Source organism: Cheilinus undulatus, linkage group 4 (genome assembly GCF_018320785.1).
Source record: "Cheilinus undulatus linkage group 4, ASM1832078v1, whole genome shotgun sequence".
Classification (NCBI taxonomy): Eukaryota; Metazoa; Chordata; class Actinopteri; order Labriformes; family Labridae; genus Cheilinus; species Cheilinus undulatus.
The window spans coordinates 35,100,796-35,125,426 of NC_054868.1; the positions used below are offsets into that span (position 1 = coordinate 35,100,796).

Here is a 24,631-nt window from a genome sequence, read left to right on the forward strand (position 1 = left end):
ACTGACACAGCCCATTATCAGGAAACAATTAGTCCATGTAATTGAGTTTTTACAACCAGTCAGTTGTCAGAATCAAATGAAAGCTTTTCTCTTTGTATCAGACGCCATCAGATAAAGTGAATTTTCGTAAAGATCTTTAGAAGTTAGATTAATTGGCCATTTTGCAGAAACGTCTTGTCTTTCTTCATAATTTTTTATGCATGTGCTGATGTTCTGATTTTAAGTCTGCAGAAGACCCTATTCAATCCCCATCTCTACCCATCCTGCATAGGCATGTAAATTCTATGACAGTGACCAGACACAGGTTTATGCGATGGATCCACCCAAGGACATGGGTATTTCATTAGTGTGTGTCACTTCTAGGTCTGACATTGTTATTAAGAGAAAACCCGTGACAAATTGAAATTTCAGGGGACGCGCCTTCAGATAATCCCTTTCTTGTTAAAGGGTGTGCACTAAAGGGGAGCAGTTACTGAATAAAATCCCCAAGCATAGACTACATTATCTTCTGTCTACCAATTCTGTTTTTGATGATTGATATCAATTGCACTGCTATGTAATGATCCTTTTTATCTATGTGAACTGAAGACGGAAGCTGATGGTGTTTATATCGTGCTGGCAGGCTGCTGAGTTTCTTAATAAGCATCTAAAATACACATTTAATTTTTTTTAATCATCTAGAGTGCAAAAAGCCTTGATTCAGGTCTACTTTCCAACTTTTTCCAGCTTTCCATCGACCTTTTTAGTGAACGGCTGAATGTTCATGACTGAACTTTTTGGTTAAAGTGTCTGTTTTTTGTGCTATAGAGCCAAGCCTTGTATAATGTTTATATTCATTAACTTGTAATACATTTGTGTTTGAAACGAGTAAACGCTTTCTGTTTCTTGTTAAATGATTTTTGGACTCACTTGACGCAGAAGACTGCTTCGGCTCAGCAACCGTTGCCAGGAAGTGACGTTGCCTAGTTACAAGGCACTGACGCCCACAGCCGCTGTAGCCCGCAAACGAGCATTTTGCTTTTAAAGCAGGTTTGCGTTTCATGTAGTTGTATTTCCAACACAGTGCATACTTCTATGGAGGAAAATGTACATGTAAAATGAAACGTTCTTTAAATTGCGACCCTTCGACAGGTGAGTTATCGTTGTCATACAGTTGCAGTTAGCTAGCGACATGGTATGTTACTGTACTGCTAGCTGCTCAGGCTAGCTATCAAACCACAACGGTTACGCAGTTTTGTTTGGGTCTAGACAGGCTAAGAAGACATGCTTAGACTTTAAGCTGGTCTATGAAAAGGTGCAGGTGTGTCACCTGTCTGGAAGCATCTTTATTGGCTGGGCCTAGACCTTTTGTGGTTATGTCAACATGCTAAAATTCCTTCTAAAGTTAAGCTACACATGTTCTGGAAACACAAGTTATAAATGTTGTTGAATAAGTATGGACTAAGACTAAACTGATAGCTATGCCCTTTCTTTAAATACAAATCATTGCGAAATCTTAACATCATTCCTTGCATATTTGGTTTAACAACTTAAAGCATACAAATGAGGAAAAAAATCATTAGCCCCAATATGAAAATTCATGTATTTCCCTAGTGATGTTAAACAGAGCAAAGCATTTTTAACACAGCTTTTCTAAGGGGTTTTTGTTGAGCCGTGGCACAATCCATTGTTGTGCAATAATTTGCTCTAACATTGTAATGCTCAAAGCTGATAAAATCAAGTTAGAACTCAGTGTTATCTTATTAACACACAGTATCAAAACTTCAGTAAGAAAGAAAGCATCATGGCAAAACAAAAGAAATCAGTTTAAATTTGAGAGACATAATTGTTAACGCTGACAACGCAGGCTATACAAGGATACAAGGTTATCACAACATTTTCAAGTGTCAAGAACTGGATTGTGAAGTATCATCAAGCCTGGCAGACATTGGAAGCCAAATATTTCAAAGAGTCTGAAAAGAAAACTATTGAAAGATGTGTCTTAAGACCCCAGAACTACTACCAAGACACTAGTGAATGCCTTAGTCAAGTTGGGAATTCTAGTCTTAACAAAGACTATTATTAATGCCCTGCACAGGAATATATACCAAGAAAAACTGCACTTCTGCTGAAGAGCCACCTTTAAGCCAGGCTGAAGTATGCTAAGGACAGCATGGAGAAAGATTATGCATACTGGAAGCATGTCCTTTGGTCAGATGAGACCAAACTAGAGTTCCAGCCATAGAGACGTTGCTTGTGATTGGAGAAAGAAGGGAGAGGTGTATGACTTAAAGAACACCGTCCCCACAGTGAATCATGATGGCTGCAGTATTATGTTGTGGGGATGATTTGGTGGTCTAGTACTGGCAATCAAGTAAAGGTGGAAGGAACCATGAAGAAAGAAAGATATGTCTGTGAAGATTTTGAAAGAAAACCTCAAACTGTCAGCAGAAAAACTGAGTCTGGGTTGTTGCTTTGTCTTCCAACATGACAGCAACTCAAAGCATTTGTGGCTTTGGTGAATAACTACCTCCAGAAGACTAAGGTGAACATTATTGATTAGCCTGCACAAAGCACTGACATGAATCCCATTGAAATCTGTGGGGTGAACTGAAGACCAAGGTCCATTTGAGAAGACCATCAAATCTGGAGGAGATTGAGAGATTGGCCAAAAAAAAAAAAAAAAAAAAAATGAGCTTGGATTCCTCAGATGTGTCTGGGACTTTTGTGTTAAAATCCTTGCTCTGTTTAACAGCACTTAGAAAATATTGACTGCAGAGAACCAATAGTTTTCTATTCATGTTTCTTTGGTGTGTTGATTTCCAAACATAAACTTAAAACCTGCCTTAAATCTGCTATCCATCATAGAGCTCAAATACCATGTCTGCATCCTTTAGACTTGTGTTTTGTGAGGTAATGCAGGTTTATAAATGTATTCTAAAACAATTAACCCACATACTCACAATGATAATGTCACAGAAGCTACAGTTGACATGATTTTCACCTTGTTAGGATAAGATTCAACAAGTTTTCACTCACTTGTGGTAGATCAAGGTGTGTTTAATATTTAAAAGTCGGCATTACAATTGGCCTTATTTCAAAATCATTCAGTCATATGTAGAATGTTTTTTACTTGTGTTTGTTGAAAATACACAAGATGAGGAACTTAAGAATAACTGCATATTAAATTGCAATAATTGGAAAATTAATCACAATTTGATTATTTTCCCAGATCTTTCAATCTATGAACCAACCTTTCACTTCTCTGCAGGATCACTTTATGGAGAGTACCACCATGATTAATCCCAGTGAACTGGAAGGGGAAGTGGATCATTCATTCTTTGACAGTGATTGTGATGTTGCCAGTGTCAGTAGAAATGGCAAGAAAAAGACTGAGAAAAATCTAAATGGCTCAGAGGAGAAGCGACCAGGTGATGAGAAGCTTAATGAAAAACAGCCCGACATTACAAAAGGTGGTTTGTCCCCAAGGACTGGTGAGGAGATAGAACAACTAAGCAACCGCAGCAAGACAGCAGAAGAAAAAGAAAAAAGCTGTCAGTCTACAGAGGAAGAAAGGAGCAGGGCGTCAAGCATATCCTCTGTTAGCAGTGCTTCAGATAAAGTCATCAGTGACAGCAGTGATAGTGAGGAAGACATTAATCTGCTCTCTAAAAGGCCAAATGGAACATTTATGTCTTTATTGGCTGAGGACAGAGAGGTTGATTGTAATGATGTACACAAACAGAGTCTAAATGAGACTGAAGAAGAAACATTTTCATCCACTGCCAAATCTTCAGGCTCAAAAGGGAGAAGTAAACAATCTCCTAAGAGAAGAATAAGAAATCGACGTATCAGAAGTCCATCCCCGACTTCTACTGAGGCCAGCGTTGATGCAGACTCGGAGAGCTCATGCAGCAGCGTTAAAGGGAGAAGAAGTTTAGAGCCCCCCACCCTTCCCAGACCAAACAAGTCTTCTTTATCTCCAGGTGTGAGAAGGACCCGAGTGGGTTCAACAGGTTCAGCAGGATGTCGTGATGTGCCTGTTTACTGTACAGAGGAGTCAGAAGATACAGTAACAGATGTGAGCCCCCTACCCTCTTCTTACTCCAGCCCTCGGCATTCATTTAACCCAGACCACAAAGATGGAAGCCTTATAGAGCAGAAGCAGGAGGAGAGTGTGCCCTCCAGTGGCCTAAGCAAAACACATCAAGATGAGGAATCAGATCAGGACAATGATGACTGTGAGTTACTTTTTTTGCTCTTGATGTCAGTCAATCTGCTACATTTGCAATCTGCATATATTTTTTAGAATTAAATCAAATTTATCTGTGACATTTCATTACAATCAAAAATTGAAACATGCTGAAATGTTAAGATTTTCATGGAAAAGTGGGTATGGCAGCGTGATTTGAATGATCCTTTTTACCTAAAATTGTAATTAGAAGTGCAAAATATCTTTTTTGTTTTGTGATATTTTACTATGTAGCACATCATTACCCTTAGTTTACTATATTATATTTTTGCTATTACGCCCCTAATTAAGACATCATGAATGATCCATTATACCTGTACTTGATGTTAAATCAACCTGTTTCAACCTAGATTTTCCCACACTTCTCCTTAAATCACTATGTCAAAGTTACATCATGAATTTGTGAAGTATAGGGATAAAGTTTTTTGTTTTTTAAGTTGAGTTTTTTCATGTTAGTTTAATACAGAAGAAACTCTATGACTCTTGAGCCTCAACACTGAGTTAAAATTGCATTAAATTCTATTAAATTGTAATTTTGTCTCTGTCACTTCTCAGGCTCTTTCACCTCAGAGAGTCAGCTAAGGGGTAAACTGGTCCTCCCCCGACCCGGAGGGAGAAACAGAAAGAACTACTCATTCACCAATGATGAGGTTCGATGTATAGATAGAGAGAACCAGCGTCTTCTTCGGGAGCTTTCCCGCCTTTCTCCAGGTCCAAGACCAGGAAGTACAGCAGGGAGGAAAAGTCACATGACCAATAGCTCACCACTCGTTCGCCTCTCTCACAGTGCACTCAACAGACAGCGGGAACAACAACGTATTGAGAGGGAGAACCTGGTGAGTTCTGTCTTCAATGTTGATCCACCCACAGAAGCATGTAAACACAAAACCAGAAACCTAAGCCTCATACAGATACAGACAGTCACAGTATATTTAATTTACTTTCCAAAATAAATTCTTTAGTGCTTTTTAGACTGAAAAATAACTGTTTTGGTTGTAGCCTAGTATTTTGATATTTGACTTGTGAACTAAATATTTTAAACTTCTTTAAACCTGCATCAGAACATTGGTAATGTCATAGACTAAAACTATCATTAAAAGTTGACTACCTATTTTTCCACAAGAAAGATGAAAATAAAACTAGCTTAAAATAGATGATAAAAACAGATAAAGAGTAAGCTCTGTTTTCATCATGGAGACTAAAATATTAGTGCAAGACTGGTGGACCTGTATTTCTCCAATATGTACATAAGGTGTGTCAGTATTTTTATCATTGTGTTTAAATCAACTGAAGTAGGGGTAGTGCAATTTTGAGTGTTTTACATGAGGTTAGGGTTATTTTATTACTTTAGTTTTTTTTTTTAAATATCTTGACTAAAAGTAAAGTAAAATGAGAAGACTTTTGATGGACGAAAACTTGACTAAAATGTTATTGAGTTTTATCATCTAAAACTATACAAAAACTGTGAAGATTGAAATGACTAAAATGTTTTTGAGTTTTATCATCTGACACTTAAAGGTACAGTGTGTAAAAATGGGACTATCAAAATCTAACAGTCAATTCTGGAGTGTGATGCTCATTTCTCTGGTGATAACTGTGGGAACCAGTGAAGTTTAAAAATCAATACATGCTTAACTGTTATTTGGTTCCTTCTATGGTGCCATAGAAACAGGCAAAATGCAAAAATCCAAGATGGCAGCTTCCTTGGAGGGGACCCTTATCAGATGTCAACACTAATTTAGATCAATCTACTTATAAATGTTATGTTTCATTTTAACCAAGCTTGTTTTGCTAAATGCTACTAGGCTAAATATTACACACTGCACCCTTAACAAAAACTGTGAAGGTTGAAATGACTAAAATGTGACCAAAAGTTAATTGCATTTTAATGTAAAGACTAAAACCAAGACTAAATCAAAAAATGTTTCCAAAACTAACCTTGCATCAGAATATGTTTTCAGGACTTCAGTGTAAGTTACTGGGATGTTGATTAAGCCATATTTTTTTGTTTACATGGGAGGACTGGTATAAAATAAGGGGGTCTATGTGAAGCAAAATATGTGGAAGGATACTAGTTTGTCAAGCAGTGGTAGTTAGTCAGTGTCAGAGTAAGAGTCCCTCCCCTGAAAGCAGACACGGATGGACTTGGACAGATGGCAGCAGGTGGCAGGCTTGCAGCAGCGCCACAGAGTGACATTATAAGACAGTTCAGCCTGTTCAGCTGTAGCCTCTCACCTCAATATATTAACTCTGCTTGACCAGGTCGTGAACATAACACAGGGTCAGGGACAAGGAAAAGTGTTGTCAAAATATTCTGGAAATTATCACTCAGTGTTAATGTCTTCTCTAACAGGGTTTAAAGGAAAAGCTAAATACTCAAAATATTTTTTACTGGTTTTGACGCTCTTATTTCTAAATGTCTGATTTCAAAGGTCTTGTATTAATTCTATTGATTGTTTTTTGTCTAATTTTCTGGTTAGACACTTCTCTGTCTTGAATCCATTTCTTTGTGATGTCAGGAGTGCATTTCTTTGCCTTATCTATTCTTGGAGTGCAGTAATTGAATCTGCCGTGTGATCTGTGTATCCACCCCACACATCACATGTGAGACACAAGAAGAACTACGTCTTGAAAAATCCGGATTGGTCAATCATGGATGTAACATTAATTCTGTGTCAGATTATTCACTTTAGAGGGCTGGATTTTGTTTTGAAGAAATTTTACAATTCTTAAAGGTTGGAAAAGCAGTAGGTGATCAGGCTGATGGCAGCTAGAAAACTGCAGTCTTCCGAGGACCTGCAAACTTTAGTGCAACAATGCTCCAACTGTTGAGCTTTTTACTTCTTGCATTGCTTCATTTGTAGCTTTTGCTTACCGAGCATTTTCTGCACAGCATGATGTATGTGGGAGTGTGACTGCATGTATGACATTCAGCCACTTGCCTACGCTTTTTTATTCTCATGCTGTTTGGTGTGAAGTACCAGATATTCTTCTGTTTTTAGAATATCCTCATGATTTGGGGACCACTTGTAAGTGCTTTGTTTTTGAGCAAAATACAAAACAGTTACTTAATCCTTTAATATTTGAAATGCTGTAGCTCAAATGTCCGAACAAGTAAGAAAAGACTTCTTTCACATTAAAACCCCTAGTCATGCAGCCTGGTGCACTTTAGGTTTTTTAAGCATTTCTCAATACAAAGTGACGAATAGCTCAATTATAAATGCTTGTTCATTGTATACATAACTTTCAAATTCATAAACAACACCTTTGAACATTAAATTGTGCCATGGCAGCTGTAGCATTTACACTCTATTTTAGATTATTACTTATGAAGTTAAACTATCTGTTGTGTTCCATACAGGCTTTCCTGAAGAGGCTGGAGTCTGTCAAACCTACACCTGGTCTGAGGCGGTCACAACAACTGGCAGACTACCAGCGACAAATTGCGTACCTTGGAGGTCCTTCTTACCCCGTTTTCATGTCCACAACAAAGAAGGAAAGGTCCACCAGTAAGACACCATCAGGTTAGCAGCTACAATACTTGTGAAAAATGTTTAACAATTCGAAAATTAGGCAGTCGAATCCAAACTAATGCAAGGTCCGAGGTCTTGCAATTTCAAAGACTTAAAAGACTGTTTTACTAAATTGCAAGACCAAGAACTTTGAGCTTTGACCAAGTGATGTTTAACCGTGAAACAGCTTGGAAGGCAGTACATCCACATAAGAATACTGCATATTATTTTGATACCAAAAGAACACTGGAACACCAGCCAAGTGTGTCAGTTGTTTTGCAACAAGCTGGTGTTGTCTGCATATGATGATTTAACAGAAATAAACAAAGATGACAGGCATGTAGCACTGATTTGCTGCTCTGCTCAGAATGAAGCTCACACATTTATCACACATTGCTGCTGCCGTATGGCTGCAGAAATTTGATTAACAGAAGGGAAAGGCTGTCAGACAGTAAGAAGCAGCTGTGGATGACAGACACTGGTAGGAATCACTCACTGTTATGTAGATGTTCCTCTGTTGCCTTTAATGTTCATTGCTAAGATGTTGATTTTAAAGACAACTTGTGAGGTAGTCCAACACGGCATTTACTTAACACATTCACTGAGGAATTTTACATGATATCCTCTGATTAGCCTAGATCTTGCAGCATTAGTTTAACAGATTCAGGCAAATTCTGCAGGCTAAATATTCATGATGGGTTTTTAATTTCCTTTTTTTTTTAATCAGGATTAGAACCAATTACTTTACCATGTTAGACACCTGTCCAGCTGTTTATTATGGCTGAAATGTTTAGATATAAAGTTACAGGTCTGTCATTTCAAAGTTGATTTTCAAAACAAATAATAGTAAATTTGATTGTATTATCTATAATCACTTTACGTCTTTCTCTTTGTACCAGTAGGTCCCAGACCGGTGAGCTCTGTCCACCACAGCTCCAGACCAGTTTCCACCACCAGTGACTCCAGACTGGTAATCAGGTCAAAAAAAACAAGTACAGCAAGACCAGCCTGGAGTTGAGAACTCTGGCAGTGTCTGATCTCTGAAAACCTGTTGCTGGTTCCCTTTATAGGTATCTTCTCTTCACAAAAGGCTCCACTTTGAAGACACAAAGCTTGAAGGATCATTATATCTTTAGCTGAATTAATAAACTCTTCAGCGCTTAGTATTTGCTTGTTAACTTGTTTTGTTGCAGAAATATTGCAATGAAGCCACAGCAGAAAGCCATATGAATGTGTTTAATTTGTTTATCTGTTGTTTCTTAATACTGCAGTAATTACTCAGCAGTTGAAATATCTAACAATTTATTTGTAGAATCTCTATGAATGATGTTTACATTAAACCTGCAATTTTTCTCTCGGCCCCTTTTACCTTATATTTTTACTCTGTATGATGTGCTTCAGAGTCATGTTTATAAACCAAAAAAATAAATATATGAAACATTATTTCTGTGTTTTCTTTTATTTTGTATCACTTTTAAAAAAAAAACAGCTGCTTGTTCCACCGCACTTTGAACAAGCCAACTTACATTTTTGGGCCTAAAACTGTATTTCTGGTTATTATTTTTTTATTGACATTTGAGATGATAATGTAAGTTAGCACAGCAAACCAAGTAACTTGTTTGCTTTAAAAGATATAAAGAACATTTATAATGGAATTTTGTTCAGATTAACTATGTAACAAGTTAATGGATACAGCGACCTACACTCTAAAAAGTTTGAGTGTTTGTTGAAGTAATGTATTATCTTGCATAAATCTAATCCAGTTTTGTGCTTTAGTGGCAGTATTGTGCTTTTTTTTGGCTATTTCAACATGAAGTTGGGTTGCCTGGGTGTTTGCTTAATGTGCAGTTTTGATGGGGAGGTTGTCTTTGGGTATTAGACACTTTTGTACCATGAGTGAAGTTACTGACTCAGAAAGAAAACATCCACCTGCAAGGACCAGTTCAAACATCAAGGGGTGAGATGATCTAATCTTTGTGGGGGTGCCCTTTTTTTAATCAAATGCACTTTACAGGCTTTCACTGTAAGGCTGAACAGATGAAGATATTTAAAATATTGAATTGTGTTAACTTGAATATTTAAAACAGCTATTTCAGCTCTGTTTTTTCTGAGTTTAGGAAACACCTTTTTAAAGTGAGCAGTATTCAATCACTGAGTATTTTTGTAATTGTACTCAAGTGCTGTGATTATTATCCCTTAATCTGCATTTCCCAGAATGCCTTAGGGCATTCGACACTTGCACCATGAGTGAAGTTACTGACTCTGTCAGAGAAGTCCTACGTGGGCAAACCACTCTCCAAATGGACGTTATGCAAAACGTTATGGAATATTACTTACTTAGTTAAGTGTGGACCCTTCAGGTTTTATTACATGAAGTTCCTGACATTCGACTAGTTTGAGTGGTTTTATGCTGGTTATTAACATGTACAAATTTCTGCAACTTGCAGTCAGTTAATAGAATCAAGGATTTTAAGTTATTACCATGTGAAATAATAAGTTACTGCAACTTACAGTCAATTAAAATTAGAATTGAAAGTGTGGCCAAATCAAGAATTTTGAGGTCTGAAGTTTTTTGCCTTAAAATGTTGGGTTCTCCCAACTTCTTTTGCAGTCCAGGCTGTGCACTAGAGTGTAACTTGAATTAAAGGAGTGAGGACATACATTGCCACTGTTGTAGGAGTCGTTACATGAAGATGCTTTATCTGTTTCTTGCTTATGACTGAATATTTTACACACCTTTGGAGGGGGCAAAAAGCCGGGCTTTTCAATTAGCTATGTCACTGTTGGTAATGTTGTGCTTCTGTGCAGGAGGATAATGGCTAACTATCATTTATTGCCCTTTTTTTTGCTAAGAACCCAGACCCAAATGAAATCACGTGTTGTTTTGATGTCATGCTCTAGTCAGCTCCAGTTTTATGAAGTTATTTTGCATATTGATTGGGCTCACTTAGACACATGACTATAAAGACCTACAGCCAAACTGTCAAAAGGCACGAGGAGCTGCAGGTGACAGGTTTCCCTGACAACTTAACATGTATGAAGGAGACCAGACTATAAGACTAATAAATCTTTATTCTTAATAAAATTAAGTGTGAGATTGGATACGTGGATCAGAGTAGTCACAACATAACTTCACAAAGTGAAACTAACAAGAGGAGGCTGGTAGTGATGTCACCATTTGCGTCATCACACCATCTCCAGTAAAACACCTGCCTGACTGATTGTGCGTTTTGGCACGTCGTTGTTGGGGTATATATGTACAGATTTCTGGGTGGCACGTTAGCCCGGGTTAGGATAACTGAACCCACCCGTCGCGGCCTATCTCAGAGGAGAACATGCCCACCCTGATTCACCACTAGCTGTTATCACTCTATCACAACAATTAAGACTTAACAAAGCGAAGGGTTTCCTTGAGGGGGGCTGGGAGATTAGACAGTTTAATTTGCGATCTTCTTGATCTCGTCGTACAGCACCAACACGAAGGCGCCACCCATTCCTCTGATCACGTTGGACCAGGCACCCTTGAAGAAGGCCTTTGCTCCCTCGTCTTTCAAGATCTTCCTCCAGCAGTCGATTGTGCCCTTATACATGATGTCAGCTGTGGAGATGGAGACAGAGTTATGCGTAAAGCTCAGGAAGGCGTGCGTAAAATGTGTTGAAACGGGAAACCATCCAAAATCCATCAGTGTGAGACTGTGATGCTTTAAGTTTTATTGCCTCTCACCTCCTTTACGTCCAGACTGCATCATCATACGACGTCTGACGGTGTCGAAGGGGTATGAGATGATACCTGCAGCAGCGGTTACAGTCTGGGCGATCATCCAGCTGATGACGATGTGTGTGTTTTTAGGATCTGGCAGCATACCTGCAGGAGAAGAGAAGTTAAGTTAGTTCGACTGTGCTCGTTACAAAAAGTTGAACTATGATCAAAACGCAGTAAAGGTCCAGGTGTGCGCACCTTTAGCTGTGTCGAAGCACCCGAAGTAGGCCGCTCTGTAGATGATGATACCCTGCACTGACACGTTGAATCCCAGGTACAGACCCTTGATGCCATCGGTTTTGAAGATCTTTGTGATGCAGTTTCCAAGACCGGTGAACTCTCTCTCAGCTGGGCCCTTGCCGATGTCTGCAGCGAGTCTTGTTCTGGCGAAGTCAAGAGGATAGACGAAGCAAAGCGAGGTCGCACCAGCAGCGCCGCCAGATGCCAGATTGCCGGCGAAGTAACGCCAGAACTGTGTTTTTTGATCCACACCACCGAGGAAGATCTTCTTGTACTTGTCTTTGAAGGCGAAGTTAAGGGCTTGAGTGGGGAAGTAACGGATCACGTTGGCCAGGTTGCCTCTCCAGAAGGAGATGATGCCCTGTTCCTTCGGAATCCTCACCACACAGTCAATGATTCCCTTGTACTGAGTCTCTGCAGTGATCTGTTTGCTGGCATGCTGGACCTACAGCCAAAGACAATAAAGGCTCGTTTAAGAAGACATTTGTTACTATCCAACATTTGATTATCCAGTTTAAATGTTTGCAATATAGTTTGATTTCATTGTTTCCAGTAAACAAAATAATTTATTATTATGTATTGCAATGAAATAAACTCCTGTGTACATTGATCCTATTGGATGCTTAAATGTTTCCAACCAGGCACTACTGTGTGTAGTTGTAGGCCTGGCAGTGCACACTCCAGTCACTTGAGAACCAGCTGTGTATTAGATTACATGCTTCCAGTTAAATTTAGCAATTCAATTCTACTAAATGTTACTGCGATCACGTGTAATAAATGAATGATTATTAACTTCATGATCACACCAGAAGCTCATTAGCATGTGTAAACTGATCTTTTATCACTAATATGTTCAAGCAGCACGATCATTGCAGCCAAACGTCCTGTGCGTAAAACCATCTCCACATTCACTCAAGACCTCTCACGTGCCCCTTGACATTATGCACCAGGCCGTATGAACTCGGCATGTTCACACTTAAGACTTTTTTTCACTTAAAACACGCGACACTGGAAGAGTTCTGATGCTTTGTTTACCTCGAACCGAGCATTTACGCACACTTTACGCACAATCCAATGCACACGCAGCCATTCTTTGCGCAACAATCAACTCAGTTATTTTACCTGCAGCAACAACTTGACTCTCTCAATAGGAGCGACAGCAGTTTTAGAGATGGCAGCAGCGATACCACCTGCCAAAAAGTCCTTTAAGAAACTGACCACCGCGTCCGACATGGCTGCAGAGTGTGAGGCCCCTGACTGTTCCGAACTTGACCAAGGTCCTCTAAGGAAACCCTACGCCCCTCCAAGTGGACGAGGCCCCGTCATCTGTCCTAATATATCAGCTGCATTTATCGCGAGAATTTTGGGTGATGGATTTGCCTTTTGTCGAACAGAAAAACGAGGTTGAATAAATATCCGGGGTTAAAGATCAAGCCGTGCGCCATGTTTCCTGAAATCAGAAGTCGGCCAAGCCGGGGACGTTTAAAGGACACTATATATGATGTTTTATTATTGAAGAAACACATTTTTAATTATAATTTAATCAATTTCCAGCCATGGTAGAGTCTTTGCATTAAATCCTCAAGATAATCTGCGCTCATACCCATCATCCTAAAACAGCCTACAATTGAGGGGTCAAACTAGATGCCATAATCCTCAAACTGATGAAAATTAGCTTCATGTTCTCCACAGTGGGATTATCTTCCCTGTGTGTCTGTCTTCTTTCATCGCAAAAAAGAAAACACATTTTCCAAATGTTTCATTGCCTGTGTGTGTTTGACCCTGACAAAGACAAATTGCTCACATACAGTGAATTCCTCCACCTCATCATTACCACACATAACCCGGTTAATAGAGTTTAAAGAAAGACAAATATCAAAGCTGTTCTCATAAGATTTTTATGTCTATTCAGGTTGATCTATAGTTGGAGGTCATGTTTTTGAACAACCCCTTTTCCCAAAGAAAATTAAAATAAGAGATAAATAAGAGAGAACTGATAGAAATATAGTTCAATTAGATAAAATCTTAAAACTTGGTGTCATTTTATTTAATGTCAGGGTGGCCTTTTCCTCAAAGCCCACTGGCAGTTTTGCTGCACTTTCATTTTTGGCACCTGTTGGCACCTCACGTCAAGCCAGTGTGAGGCAGGACGGTGAGTAACCGAGTAGAAGACTGTTCCCCTTCAAAATAAATACCACCCGTACTCCAAGACACATGACTTGCGTCACGTTTGTTGTGTAATCGACATTTTTTCCATTAATTTCTGTCTGATGCCCACAGTACTTATGCACAGTGTGGGAAGAGTCATAGAAATGTGTTCCATAACCTTATGATCCAAAATCTCTGCCAAGTTGGCTGAGTTTTGTTGCCACTGTAGCGACATTACACATGGAAAAACTACAGCATCCAGCCCACCAGTGTTCCTCATTCATACATTTTACAACAGGCACAGCTTCCAAAAAATGCACATAACGACAAATTCCCTGGTGGGGAGAAGGCAACAATTTTTGGCATTACTAAGCATTTAAAAAACACCCTCCAGAATATGTCTTGGAATCAGTGTTTGAGATAATTAAAAACTAAATTTAAAAAGTTTGATAATACAGTATATCCAATAATTTTGCTACTTGATTTAAAAAAAAATAGTCACATCTCATTTCTCCTCAGGACTGCAACTACCATAGTATGACCACTTGATGGCGCTGCTTCACTTTGTTGATTCTTAGGCAAGGCTTTTTTGCAGTGTCCGCATACAAGGAATTTCCTTTAGTGTCTGCATGTATCACAATAAAAGAAAAGTAAAAAAAAATACCCATGCAAAAACCATTAAAAAACAGTAAATAGGTAACCAAAATGCCATCTAATCAAGAAACTAGGATAAATAAAATAGTGTAGTTACACTGTTTATATATCACAATTGCATGACACAATTAAGAAAATACTACTGATTGTCGTGCAAAAACAGCAATAGGTATATTTATAGTAATGGGCTAAAGACATGGGATGTTCTTGTATCAAAGTGCATGTTTTTTATTTTCTATCTATTTTTTCAAATTAAGCGATCCAATCATTATCCCACTTTGGGGTTGGCTCCAGAGCCAAATCCTGCTGTCATTGGCTGAGAGGGAAGGTGCATTTTTGACTGGTCACCAGTCAATCACAGGGCTTAAAGGTAGAGACAAACAAGCAGCCAAGCTCACACCTATGGGCAATTTAAAGCCACCAGTTAACCAAACAAACATATCTTTGCAATGTGTATTTTGTCAAACAAATATGGTGAAAAGATTTGTGGTCGGATTTGTATAGAAAAACCAAATTCTGCATTTGCTAAATTAAGTGATGCAGTTTCTAAAAGGTAAAAGAATACAATTTTTGTAAACGAGATGTAAGTGGAATCATCTGCTTGATCAGCATAAGGCATACAAAGCCCAAAGATAAATCTTTAAAAAAGCATGGTCTTTTTTGCCTTATTGCAATGAAAGTAACATGGAGGTAGGGTTGGACAATATGGGCCATAAATCATGTCTTGATATTTTGTAGCCAAGTGGCAGTATGTGATTTATATATGGATGTTTTTTTTTCTGCAAAGGAATTTAAATGGTTTTCCAAATACCAGGGTAATACACTTTGATATAATTTGAGTAAAAATTAAACAATACTAATGGTCATTTGATACCATGGCAACAAAAATAGAAGTTTTTGACATGCATAATCGGGTAATTTTCATCTTTTATTATCAAAAATTACAGACAAAATCCTACATACTGTCTGAATTGTACAAAAACATTGCCAACATCTGGAAATATTTAGGTTCTCAACCCTTTCTACACCATTGAATACCGTGTGCTTCAAATGCAGTTGTGCAGGATTGTTTGTGGGGCCTAATGTATTGCATTTTCATGGGGCCTATAAGTCCTGGCAGTGCCCGTGGTTTAGTCATTGATTTTGATGCACAGTCATTCAAAAAAAGTTAACATTTTGGGTATTGCTCTTGGTGTGGTACTCTATGTAACTTCAGTTGTTGATCACATCTTATATCCATGCTGCTGCACTTCTTCAAACAGTCAATGGGAGGCAGTAGAGAGCTGAGATTGCATTGAAGTGCATCACTAACATCCCCAGAGAGCAATAATGGTACCCAGTGAAACAGGTGCTTTAACTCCTTTACACCACAGCCCACTGACAACAATACCAATAATGCAACACTTTGCTTGTTCCCCATGGGAAAATAATGTGAAGTAGCCCCCAGCAGTGGGGCCAGAGGTCAGGCTCAGCCAGAGCCCAGGAGCTGCTTCAGCATCTTGTTCACTTCAACACTTCAGTCAGGCAGATGCTGGCTGACGCAGAGGCTTGCACCTGCTTTCCTGGCGAGTAAATATTGTTGTTCATGCATTATGATGCTTTTAAATTTACCCACTTTACTTTAGCCACTTTTACTTAACAATATCTTTGTTTTTTAAGCATTACCACTGTGAGCTTCCAGATACTCTCTGATATTTGTATTTTTTTATTTTCTATTAAATTAAAAGTCTATCACTGTTTTAGCAGTGAGAAGTTAAATATTTTGTTTCAATGTGACCATGGTTGACATGATAACAATTTACTAAATGTCCCTCAGTGTAAAATCTTTTCCTTTTTTTTCTTTTTGTGACCTAAACAAGTTTATTTCATTCAGTTTCCCTTAGTTATTCTTCCATACATGTATTGTTTTGTAAGATATTACTCAGTTCACTATCTAAAAGTCTGAAATAACTCATTTTGTGTGACTGGAGATGGCTTTGTAGAGTACATTGACTTAAAAATAAACTTTTTGATCTCATTTTGCTTCTAAAAAAAAGCTGCAATTCTTTCTCCAACACGTTGAAACTCTTTTTGTACTGTTATTTAAATCTGATCTAGATTTGCAAAAGTCGTTGCTCAGTAACCTTGGATGGAGGGAGGGGTCACGGAGGGGGCGAGGGCTTGGATTTGCATTTTGAGTATGAAGAGCTGCAGGTGTCAGACAGTTAGACCCCCCGCCACACACACAAACATACACACCAATACACAGAGCCGTTACGCACAGCTCTGACACCAATACAGTCACTGATTTTATCTCTTAAGAATCAACTGTGACAGGCAGCTTTTTATTCCCCTGCTCCCCTACTGACCCAGACCTAAAGTCTCAGAGTGGTAGAGACTCAGAGATAATACAGATTATGAATGTCAGACAGGGTTAAAACCACAGATATGAGGGGCTGGACTCACCAGCATGGGACCAAGGGTTGCTCCTGACTCCAGCATTTCATCTGACTGTGGAAATTTATTCTTTATAGACCATTTTCTCTGAATTTACACTCTTACTTTTAAATGTTGTTTTATATTGTAATCTGTTAGCTGCTGTCCTTAAATATTAAAGCTAATCTGTATGTTGCTGTTTTGTCATGTCTGCCTTTCCAGCCCCACGGTTGTTAATCATTAATACATATCCTATATGTAATATATTTTATTTTTTGAAACGTGGATTACTACTTCAAAGAATTTCAGCACTATAGTTGTCATTAAAAAAAATCCACTGGTAACAGCTTTGGAGGCAGGGAGTAAAGATTTTAATGCATACATTTTACTTAAGGTAAAATAAATCATGGATGGATGCAGTGATTGTTAAACTTTGGACTGATTCTGATGTTTGATATAACACTTTAGCCGGTGTGATGCAGAAACTGTTTTATTCAGTACTTCTTTTGGTGTAACCTCTACTCTTTGCCAACATTTTCACTCATGTTTGACCATGAAAACAGATCAGAGCTTGTCCAATAGGTGGCTTCATCTGTCCAGGAAGAAATCTCTTTTTTTGATTTAGCAATCAGGCCTACTAGAAGCTAGCATTAAATTGATTTAGCACAACAGAATAACATTGGCTTATGATATCTGCTCAAGCTACATTATGAAATGAAATAGTGTATCCACACTGTGAACCCGTGTAAGCAATAGTAAAAAAGTAATGTATTTGAAATAATAGTAAAAAAGTGCTGAGTACTCAGAACCTACTTTTTCTTTTGTACACAAGGACAGTACTGTTTTTTTTTTTATTTTAGAGGCCCTTTTCCAGTTTGTTTAAAGCAAACATAATTGATTCTATAATCTAAACTTAGCACAAAAAGTAAGGAACTTTGTGTTTGTTAGACTGTTTCTTAATGCTTCTTCTAAATCTTATACTGTTGGAAAGCCTGTTTATTTCCCTTTTAAATGATGCCACATTTGTAAGGAACATGTATTTGTGGAATGAGCAGCAGAGCTGAGTATGTAGGTTGCGCCCATAAAATATTTGCCAAATCTTCCCTGCCAATGCCAAACGGGTTATTCTGCCATTGGCTCTTGTTTGGTGTTGTTGGGTGGATTGGATGATTGAAGTTTGAAGAAAAAAGACAAATTAACAATTTATTCATTTAACAAACAGGAACCCGAGTAGCATGTGGAAGAACCATCCACAGCCACAACAGCCTGACACCTCTGTCTCATGCTGGTCACCAGCCTGGTCACACACTGCTGTGGGATGGCATCCCATTCTTCAACATACATTTATCACAAGTCAGCCAAAATGGTTTCGTTGGTCACTCTGGCACGAACAGCACACCAAAGCTGATCCCACAAGTGTTCAATGGGGTTGAGGTCAGGACTACAGGTCATTCCATCCTCTCCACTCCCAAATTCTGGAGTCAGTCTCTGATAAGCCCCGCTCTGTGGGGGTGAGTGTTGTCATCTTGGAGGATAGAGTTCAGTTTTAGATTGTGGAGATATGGGATTACCACTGGTTGCAGAATCTCATCTTCATGTCTCTCTGCATTGAGATTGCCTACAATGATGACAAGCCTTGTGTTTCCAGTTAGGGAGATGCCATCTCACACCATCATATTGCTTCCACCAAAAGGTGTTATTTTATTGCTGCCGGAATCAGCATAGCATTCTCCATGTCTTCTTTGACCTATGATCCAACTGCCCTAGGCACAGTCTGGACTCATCATCCTCCATTATTTGGAATTTGGCCTTCAGTTTGGTACTAGGGTTCACTCCAAATAATGCCGCAACTTGGTTTTGTGGAGCAACAGCTTGAAATTGCCCTATCACATAGCTCCTATCCTGATCAATCAAACATGGTTCTTGGAGCAGACACTTACTGTCCACTGTAGCAGGGGCCATGCTCACAGGTGCAGCCAAACAAGCAACTGATTGGCAGTACCTGGGGGTACCAGAATCCCAAAACAAGAGTCAATTTCAACAGCAGAAGAAGCTGTTTGGCTATGGCAGAGAAGATTTGGCAAATTTTGGGCGCACACATCCTCAGCTCTGCTGCTCATCGTACAAATGCACGTTTCTTACAAATATGGCACCATTTAAAAGGGAAATAAACAGGCTGTCCGACAACATAAGATGTATTACTAAGACACATTGTTACAACAAAGAAATAATCTACCAAACACATATTCCCTTACTTTATGTGCTAAGTTAATATGCTATTGACCTTTCAAACATTCTAAATATCTTAATCAGTGATATTTTTGATGCAGTTTACAATGTCATTTAGCAGACGCTTTTATCCAAAACAACTTACATCTGGGACAGGAGTTCCTGGTGTTAAGGACTTTGCCCAAGGGCCCACACTGGGAACTTGTGCACTGAGTGGGATTTTAACCCCCAATCTCCCATACCACAGTCAGTGATGTAAACCACTGAGCTATCCAGCTGCATACCTAACATCTGATGCTTGTATTTTCTGACAATCCCTTAAAGCATCCTGGTGCATGAGGCTCCAGGTAATTGCCTGAATTCACATTTGGTAAAAGTGACTGATAGCTACTATCTCACAAGCAGCATTATCCAGCTGAACAAAAGAACCATGTATCCATAAAAGCTCAGTTCCCTCTTAAAATAAGATCATACTGGCTGTTTATTCCTTCACAATGCTCCATCCCATGACTCTCCTGTTTAAAGTCAAAACATTAATACCATCCTCCTGCTTTAAATCCAGCAGACTGGGCTGCACACTGAGTTAGACACTGAGCTCTCCAGGACTCAGTGGGGAAGGAGATTATTTAAGTGTTTCCCCTTCTCTCTTTGGTGCCAGTATTGGCTTTTGGCCTGTTTTCATAAAGAGGCTGACAGGGAGCAGCACATGTGTGAGTGTGACATTTCTTGCTTGCACTCACTTACCAATGTAAAGCAGCCAAGGTGGACAAACACACATATAAACACAAGACTGAAGAGAACGAGTCAAAATCCCCATGACCAATCAGGGAGACCTGGAGACACAGAGCCAGTGGGGGTGAAGGGATGGACATGGCAGGAGTGAGGTTAGAGGGTATGAGGCACAACGGTTGGAGAAGAAAGTCTAAAAGATTAGTGGTTCATGAGAAAGAGGAGTGGAGTAAAAACAATCAGAGGAAATATAACAAAGCTTTTGAGCTAAGGTGGAAAGATAGTGAGTGAAATATTCATAAATAATAAATAACATGTTGTCATGGAAATTACAAATGTAATGGCATATACACTATCTGCTAAAAATCACAACAAAATGTGTTTCCATCCATAACATAGCATAGCATACAAATATGCTATATAAAATAAATGATTGTCTAAATATTTACCCCCTCTAAAATGTCTGACCTTACTCAACAGTCAGACTATCTCAAGTCTCACAGTTAGTGAAACTGGGATCACCTGAGTGCAGTGAATGTATCTCAACTGACTATAGTATAAATACACCTGTATCTGGAAGGTCCAGTCACTGGTTAATCAGTATTCCTGGCTACCATTACACCACAAAGACAAAAGAACACCCCAGGCAACTCAGAGAAAAGATTATTGGAAAGTGTAAGTCAGGGGATGGATACAAACATTTCTAAGACACTGAACATCCCCCAGAGTTCAGTTAAATCCATCATCAAGAAACGTCAGAAATCTGACATGTGTAAACCTGCCTGAACCAGGCCGTCCTCACAAACTGAGTGACAACGCAAAAAAAAGAGACTAATGAGAGAAGCCACCAAGACACATTTGACTACTCTGAAGGTGTTGCAAGCTCAGCAGCTGAGATAGGAGAGACTCTGCTTACAACAACTGTTGCCTGGGTTCTTCACCAGTCAAAGGAGAGTGGCAAAGAGAAAGCCACTATTTAAAAAAAATCACATATGATCTTGACTGGAGTTTGCCCAAAGGCATGTGAGAGACTTCATGGACAAGTGGAAGAAAGTTCTTTGGTCTGATATCAAAATGGTGTTTTTTTGGCCATCAGACAAAACGCCGTGTTTGGCAGACACCAAACACTACACATTAACGCAAACACACCATCCCCTACTGTAAAGAACGGTGGTGGCAGCATCATGCTGTGGGGATGCTGCTCAGCAGTAACCTGACATGACAGATGGATTTGTTTCACACATCCATCTGGGAAAGCTTCAATAGGAAATGTTGAGAAAAGGCAGAGGATTTGAAAAAAACTCAGAGTGTGATTGGATGAGCGTTCTGTCTATCACATCTCTACGGGCCAATAAGAGCAACAGAACACTTGACGTAGCTGCTATCGGGCTGCACAGCTACTGAGGAATAACGCGAAACATGGCGAATATAGACATGTAAGTACTCGACTTTTGTCATTTTTGAAAAGAAAACAACTCACTGCTGTTCTTTGTTCTTCTTTTAATGAAGAAATGTTGTCAAGTTCTGATAAAACTGGCACTTTAGCAGCATCCACGCTAATCCCTTACTCCATAACTGCACCAGCTTTGCTGCTGCTTGTTTACATCATGACTCTGCTGCGCCTGAAAGTACTGTCCCTCATCGCTGATTGGTCCTGTCACTTTCTAACCAGGCCCAAACGGTTCAGATGGGAGCTTTGCAAGATGGATTCGTCAGTGAAAAACAAGGAAACGGGTGTATCCATCTGCTTTGCAAGGTTAGCTCAGCAGCTGACCCTGGAAAACTTCTGAAAGTAGAGGATAAAATGAATGCGACAAAATATAGCAATATTCTGGAGGACAATCTTATTGAGTCTTCAAGAAAACTACAGCTTGGGAGAAGATTTATTTTCCAACAACAAGAGGAATGTTCTGAAGTGGTCAAGTCAAAGCCCAGACCCCAATCCAATAGAGAATTTGTTGCTGGTCTTGAAAAGGGCTGTACACGTCCAAACCCTGTGCAAACTGACAGAGCTTGAGCAGTTTTGCAAGAAGAATGGAGTAAAATTTTAGTGTCCAGATGTGAAAGCCTGATTGAGACCTATCCAGACAGACTCAGTGCTGTGACAGAAAAAGGTGCATCTGCTAAATACTAACCTGCAGGGCTGAATATTTGTGCAGTCACTTATCTCACCTTACAAGTTTTTACTTCATTAACATTACTTTGTAGGGATCTATTTTTACTTTGACATTAAAATGTTTTTTTTTTTTGGTAAAAAAAAAAGAAAAAAAAGGACTATGATTGATTTCAAGGGAAAACTAGATTTTTTTATCTTAAGACAGGGGCTCTTGAGTTTTGATAGCTGAGGGCCAATTTAGAAACCCAACAAATCAAATCCTGATATACTTCATGTATTAATGACATATTCTGTATTTGAACTGTTTTGCAGTTTCTGCCGCATCTCTTAAGGTTTTAGGAGTTTCCAGGACTGAAAAGTGTCTCTCTGTTTAAACTTTGGCTGTGAGGTTTGAACTGGACGGCTGCAGCAGGCAGCCTCCCTCACAGATTAAGTCCCCTAAATTGGATAAATTAGACAAAGTAAACTTTGATTTAAGTCCATTCTGGGGATCAAGGAAGGCTGTAGGATGAGAATAATCAGGATTAGACTTCATAGATTAGACACATAGAGATTGTGAGTGAGTCTTGATAAGCTTTACTCCAAATAGCTTATGAATTTTAATTTAGATATTTGCCTTTGCTTTCAATGAGTAAAGTAAATAGACTTATCAGGTCTTGTGTTTTCCAGGTATTATACATCATCTGAATTTGGTGGCTTATCTCTTTGTGTTGCTAGTTGAATAATATTATCTGTATCTTGTGCATTTTGAATTTTAGGTGCACATATGTAAATGCAGCCATGATACAACCCTGCAACACAATGTGAGACAAGAAGAAAAGTTCTAATTTCTTTGCTGTCCCCCTTACCTTCCTTTATTTTGTTTCTTTAGACTCAAGAGTAGGAAATAGAAAATAGCAGCACTCATCAGCCTCTCATCAAAAAAGAATTCCACTTGGAGACAAACTTACTGCAGTGGCGCAATATACTTGTAGCACTCTCAAGACGATGGTTGTAAGTGTTTGGACTTCATTCATCCCTCCTTCATTCTCCTCAGAAAGACAACAACCTCTTCAAACCTCCGATTCTGAACCCTCTTAACAGCCCCGAGTCCCAAATTAGCTGGGTCATTTTAGCCGTGAAATTATCTCATCTGGACTTAGAGTGTGTAATGAGGAAGACTTTGTTGCTTAATCACTTTGTAGCTTGTCAAGAGTTGAACCTGTAGCGTCTCTATTGTGCTGTAGAGCTGGTATGTATGTAAATGTGTTGGTTTTAATCATGGGCATTGTGTTGTGGAGAGGCGCTAGAGAGGACATCTTTTATACATTTCTTTTATTCACAACTTTAAAACAGGAGGAAGAAGAGGGTGACTTCACCCAATTATACCCAGTAAAGTTCCAGAGCGGTCGTTTATAAATATAATGAAACTAGCTCCAATTTAGATGCTACAAAAACAGAAAAAACCCACAGAATAATTACATTAAAATGACTTCAATGTAAATTTAAACCTCTTTGACACATAGTTGACAGAAGCACATGGAGTAAAACTTTAGTAATGCTACTTAGAGTTTTCTTTGGATGAGAAAGTGTGAAATTTAAGCTCCTATGAAGAACTTTTGGTTTGCTTTATTTTAGCGCCCCCTGTGGACAAAGCAGTAACTGCTATCTCTTTGCTGATTTTGTTTTTGTGGAGTTTTCCTCCTGTACTGCAGTTCTACCTCCTAAGTTGAATGAAGTCTTGACCCTATTAATGTTGCATATATGATGCTATGATTGGCTAATGCAAGCTAAACTTATACTAAATAAAATTGCCATCTTGTTTCTTAGAAATTACTTGGCCAAATACCACTAAATTACCAGAGAATTGCAACAATATTAGGAGGAATTACTTGATTAAAAAAGTTATTCCTATGTAAATATTTCCTTAATATTACCAAGTTGCGATTTAGTAAAATGTCAGCTTATTACTAGGTAGTAACCTTTTTCTTGGGAAATTACTAGATAATTAAACTTTTTTTTTTTAACTTAGTAATTAGGGCCCACTAAAGTAAAGTGCTAACATTTCTTTTTAATCATGATCCTTACTCTATTATCCTTTCTCTGTCCTTCATGTTTACACCTTCATTGCATGTGTAATTTCAGTGTTCTTAATGTCACACACGTTTAACCAAAGGAAATGTCTTCATGCTCGTCTTAAAACCTGCTTCAAAATCTGAAAACCTTAAAAGTAGATTAGTGTTAAAAGGCCTCTACACCTTTGATAAATCAATCTGTTCTGATGTGTGTTTCTGTGTCAGCGTTAGTGTGCCAGACAATGTATCTCTGACCCTTTGATGGAGGGGATAAGTCGCTGCTTGTGGCTCCATCTTGATTTGATGGCCGGAGAGAGGGCTGATTGACCCCGTGACATTAGTGTGCTCTGTGTCCGGAGCTCCTGTCAGCGGGTTAATGAGCGACGGCTGCTCAGGGCATGCTGGGCGGTGGCTAAGTGACCAGGCCGGATGACCACCCTCTGCTCTGGCTCTCTACGGCCGTCAGTTTAACCCCTCCACCTCCACCACCACCACCACCCGTGTTTGTCCTCCCCCTCCTGAAGTGAAGACTCAGGACTTAAT

The 24,631-nt window shown here is 39.0% G+C and overlaps 2 protein-coding genes across 4 annotated transcripts; one reads left to right on the forward strand and one right to left on the reverse strand.

Moving 5' to 3' along the window:
• The first annotated feature begins 982 nt into the window (after positions 1-982).
• On the forward strand, positions 983-9,186 carry cfap97 (cilia and flagella associated protein 97). Of its 3 annotated transcripts, none has more exons than XM_041785421.1 (5): positions 983-1,131; positions 3,212-4,220; positions 4,787-5,067; positions 7,593-7,755; positions 8,643-9,186. In XM_041785421.1, exons 2-5 carry the CDS (start codon positions 3,224-3,226, stop codon positions 8,759-8,761), a joined length of 1,560 nt encoding a protein of 519 aa, XP_041641355.1. In that variant the 5' UTR covers positions 983-1,131; positions 3,212-3,223; the 3' UTR covers positions 8,762-9,186. The 3 variants fall into 3 exon arrangements, with proteins under 3 accessions (XP_041641355.1, XP_041641356.1, XP_041641357.1); XM_041785422.1 differs by having other exon boundaries at positions 8,646-9,186; XM_041785423.1 differs by having other exon boundaries at positions 3,251-4,220.
• A 1,609-nt stretch (positions 9,187-10,795) lies between these two features.
• On the reverse strand, positions 10,796-13,055 carry slc25a4 (solute carrier family 25 member 4). Its single transcript, XM_041785425.1, has 4 exons — positions 12,866-13,055; positions 11,702-12,188; positions 11,468-11,608; positions 10,796-11,341 (listed from the first exon to the last, which is right to left on the reverse strand). Exons 1-4 carry the CDS (start codon positions 12,974-12,976, stop codon positions 11,181-11,183), a joined length of 900 nt encoding a protein of 299 aa, XP_041641359.1. The 5' UTR covers positions 12,977-13,055; the 3' UTR covers positions 10,796-11,180.
• Positions 13,056-24,631: the final 11,576 nt, after the last annotated feature.